General features: G+C 43.4%; 1 protein-coding gene across 1 annotated transcript; it reads right to left on the bottom strand.

Annotated features, from left to right (window-relative positions):
• Positions 1 to 254: 254 nt before the first annotated feature.
• On the bottom strand, positions 255 to 3,087 carry LOC145360938 (putative G-protein coupled receptor 139). The gene is made up of 2 exons (XM_080216444.1): positions 2,991 to 3,087; positions 255 to 1,165 (listed from the first exon to the last, which is right to left on the bottom strand). Exons 1-2 carry the CDS (start codon positions 3,085 to 3,087, stop codon positions 255 to 257), a joined length of 1,008 nt encoding a protein of 335 aa, XP_080072570.1.
• Positions 3,088 to 4,505: the final 1,418 nt, after the last annotated feature.

The following is a 4,505-nucleotide window of genomic DNA, read 5'->3' as shown; positions in this document are numbered from 1 at the left end:
GCAACACCCACATCACATAAATGAATAAAAAATATACAACAGGAGAAAGAACAAGCAGATTATTTGATCCAGCTGGGAAGTTGTTTATTTATCTTATTTTATTAACATATTAAAGGTTAGAATGATTTATCAAGTTTCTCACATGAAGTCAAATTGCGGCATATTTGTTGAAGCTAACAACGAAATAGCAATCGATTACGGGATGTTTTGCTCTTTGTTTCTATTCCCGGAGCCAGCTGGGCATGTTTTAATTTCTATTTGTTTCCCCAGCAACATTTCAAGATCAGAGTGATGGGATATTTCAGCACAGACTTTAATTCGTTACGGAATTTATTCTGAGTTGCTGCATAAATGCAGGTATTTGTGCAAGAACTCAAAAGCTGAAGCATAAAACCGATTTCTTGGAGGACATCCGAAATGCTAATTGATGCATTATTTTGCAACGTGATAATTCGCAAGTATATAGAATTCACCAGAAACATCACCCAGAGCAAGATAAAATTTCCCGAGATGACAAAGAGTAAAATGATGGATTTTCTTCGCTTCTCAATTTCAGGATCACTGGGATTCTTCCCACTGCTGTGGAGCCGGAGTCTCCTCCGGGCCCCGCTCGACACCAGAATGTGTCTAACAGTCAGCGCATTGAGCAGAAGGATCAGAAAGAAAGGAACAAACGGAGTTAAAATATAATGTATTGTTTCTACTGCTCCCCATACCCTTGAAAGAAGAAAGGTCTCTAACACGTAACAAAACCAAGGAATGTTAAACAGTAGATATTCACTGCTCAAAATAAAATACCAGAAAGTATTTTTCAATAAGAACAGCACCGTCACGCTTCCCACAACTATGGTCGCTGTTCTCTCTGTGCAATATTTTGCTTTCAACTTCTGACAACAAATTGCCACAAATCGATCAAAGGTAAAAGCAACTGTGTACCAGACTGAACAGTCAGTTATTGCATAAAGCAGGACGCCGTGTATATTACATAATTTAATGTTCCGTACAAAAAGGAAGTGTGTGGCATGAGCAATGGGAATCTGTCTGAGTATCACATCAACTATAATAACCAGTAGATCTGCCACTGCCATGGATACCAGGTATCGAGCGACACATTTCGAGAGACCACATCGTCCTTGAGATAGGATCACAATCGTCACGAAGTTCACTGGAAGGGAGTTTGCAAAAGAAAAAGCAACAGTATTCAATGAGATTTCAGTCTGAAATTAGAATTTTCATGACTACATACACTGAGAGTGTCTTCTTTGTGAGAGTTTCTCCTGTTGGAGACAGGCATTGGAAAAGCAGCAATGGACTGTGAAATAAAGAACCAAACAGGATCAAACTATCCAGAATAGATACAGAATCTAAGCTCTTAAAGTTAAAATGCATTGATTAGTGTAACAAATACACTTACATTAACACTGCGATGAAGTTACTATGAAAAATCCCTGAGTCGCCACACTTCTGTACCTGTTCGGGGACACTGAGGGAGAATTTAGCACGGCCAACGCACCAAACCAGCACGACTTTCAGAATCTGCTGCAAACGTTAAGAAATGTCATTCCTGAGATGGGGGATTGCTGCTCCATCTTGTAGAAAATAACAAGCTATTGTTTGTGAAAGCAGCAATCACCCAAACTTGGAAAGAACTGAAAGCTGTGTAGAATTGGGCTTTCACTGTAATAGATATCAGGCTGCTGTTGCCTGGGAGGGAGATTTGGGGCGTGGATATTCCTGTGATCACTGCTCACCGATTGTTCGAAGAAAGTGCACAAATGTGGAAACAGTACGGGTTCACAGTCCAGTTCAGCGCTGGGGCATCAAACTCTCCTCCTCCCCACACTCCATTGAGACAGAGCTTGTCCAGGGAACAGCTTTGCCGAGGCAGATTGTTCAGGGGAGATTAAAGTTGGCATTATTGGAAGAGGAACATAGAAATCTCAGCATCTTTGCCAACAGAGCCACATCAGGCAACATCCATGGACAACTTATCCAATTACTGTGTGAAAAATGATAGGGTATTTCGCTACACTTTCAGACTAACTCAGAAACGTGGAGGTGAAACGTGCTACTTCTAGATGCAGTGCCCCGTGTGATGATGCACGCACAAGCCCAGTCCCATTTCCCAGCACTTCCTGCATTGTGTTGGATGCAATGGTGTTTGCAGTGTTCCTCTAAATGCTTCTTAAGTGTTGTGAAGGGGAGAGGGAGGGGGCCGGGTAAAAGCTGTGTCGGCAAATCCGTGCAAATTCAGTGGTCTCCTTTTGCACGGCAGGGATTTGATGTTCAACTCTTTGTCTGCATATTTATCACAACTCTGTCACATTGCTGCTCTACATCTGAAAATGTGTGCAGAATAAAGACTTGGAAATGCAAATAAAGTCTTGAAAACATAACTGAGCAAATAGCAACATGCAGTTTTACATCAGGCATTGTGTCCAAATGATGTGTTAAACTATGAAAGCTTGCTATGTCCTGGTACAGCAAGCATCAGAATTTTATTCCGTGTCCTGACTTGGGAATATACTGCTGTTCCTTCATGGTTTCTGAGTAAAAGTCCGTGGAGTCTGGAATTGCTGGCGTTCCGATATCACAAAATATAGCAGCAGAGCAAAAGCTGCTTCATCTGCACTGTCCCAAGAGCAAGAACGATTGGGCAATAAATGCTGAACACACAGATGCCCACGCCAATTCAGTAAAAGAATGAAACATCTGGCAAAGTGAGGAGGTGATCGTGTAACAAACAGAATTAGGCAGATATGTTCCAGTGTGACACATGGAGACAGATACATAGAACACACTCAACATGGCAAATTGTGATTTAGCTCACAAAATCTCTGTCTTCATCTTTCTTCACCATCAACAGCACTAATTCAGCATATGTTACTTACCAGGACCTTCAATGAGCTGAGAGAGTGAAAGGAATCCGGAAGTACAGAGGAGAAATGCCACAGTTAAACATGATGCATGGAGTTAACAGCGACACTTACAGGGAACGCCAAGAGCAGCGATGATGGGATAATATATCTTCTGCACTTCACAGAGTGTGTGTAGCACACGGAAGGTTATTGAGAATTCCCGAAGCATGTTTCGACTTTGGCAGCAGAGACTGAACCAGTCAGCACTCGAGGTTACTGAGGCATTGTGGAAGGACATTGAAAGAAGCCTCACATTTATGTGGGAGTGGAATCCACAGAGAGGAGTTTCTCTGGGGATTAAAATTACTGACAATGAATAAACAAACGCAATGTTTTCAATATTTCAATTCGAACCCTCTGAGATTTTCAAAAATGCAGCTAAGCAGACACTGGACGGACAGAAAGGGAAAGCGTTCAACAAATAACAACAACCAAAGAACAAAGAATTTACAGGGCAGGAACAGCCCTTTGGCCCTCCAAGCCTGTACCGACCATGCTGCCCGACTGAACTCAAACCCTCTCCCCTTCCGCAGATCATATCCTCTATTCCCATTCTATTCATGGATTTCTCAAGACGCCCCTTAAAACTCACTGTTGTATCTGCTTCCATTCCATCCCCCAGCAATGGGTTCCAGGCATCCACCACCATCTGTGTCAAAAATCTGCCTCTTATATCTCCTTTAAACCTTGCCCCGGCACCTTAAACCTCTGCTTCCTCGTAAGTGACTCTTGCACCCAGGGAAAAAGCTTCTTACTGTCCACCTTGTCCATGCCTCACAATCTTGTTGTTCATCCATCAGGACCTCGACACCATGAGTCATTTTGAGGCTGGTTGCGGTGTGTCCGAAGATGACTGATCAGGGCCAATTCGGGTACGGAATGTCCTGGCACATATTGGGCAGATTTCTGTGGGCACTGTAGTTGTTGCGCTGGTGGCTCTGGATTTGTGCAACTGGTGTTTAAGTTGTGCTTCAGCACTGCACCTTGCTTCATAAGCTTGACAGCCTTTGTGGGTGAAGCAGCAGCAGGTAGGGCGGTTTTGTGCCAGTCTTTCCCAGGTGGTCGTGCTTATGTCAAGCGACTTCAAGGAGGACTTTAGTGTGTTTTTGTAATGTTTCCTCTGCCCTCCATGCGAGCGTCTTCCAGCAGAGAGTTCCCCAAAAAGGAGCTGCTTGGATATGCGCTCGTCCAGCAAATGGATGATGTTAGCGCGAGTGGGCGGACACGATCACTCCGGACTCAGGGTCAGGTTCAACAGCGGGACAGCTTTATTTTAACGTCGACGGAGGTGCAGTCAGGACAGACAGACTGAACTGTCCCGAAAGCACTCTAAAGACCCGCCGCAATGGGTTACAGTTATAGCTGAACTTCAATACATTGTACAATTCAAATACTAATGTTTTGTTTCCAGTATTCGACTCTGACCATCCTGTTTCGATGTCTTCAAGTATTGTAACGATGTTTTTAAGTGTGTGTTAATGGTTTCTGTCTGATGGGTTTATTAATGGTCTAGAATCTCCGGGGTTTGAACAATGGGTGTTTGACTGATCTCAGGAAGTTTGTGGGGCCAGGGATGCTTCCTTAGTT

This window comes from Carcharhinus amblyrhynchos, chromosome 33, assembly GCF_965287045.1.
Source record: "Carcharhinus amblyrhynchos chromosome 33, sCarAmb.v2.hapA, whole genome shotgun sequence".
Taxonomy (NCBI): domain Eukaryota; kingdom Metazoa; phylum Chordata; class Chondrichthyes; order Carcharhiniformes; family Carcharhinidae; genus Carcharhinus; species Carcharhinus amblyrhynchos.
Note: the sequence above shows the minus strand (reverse complement) of the source record. Positions and strands in the feature narration are given on the sequence as shown.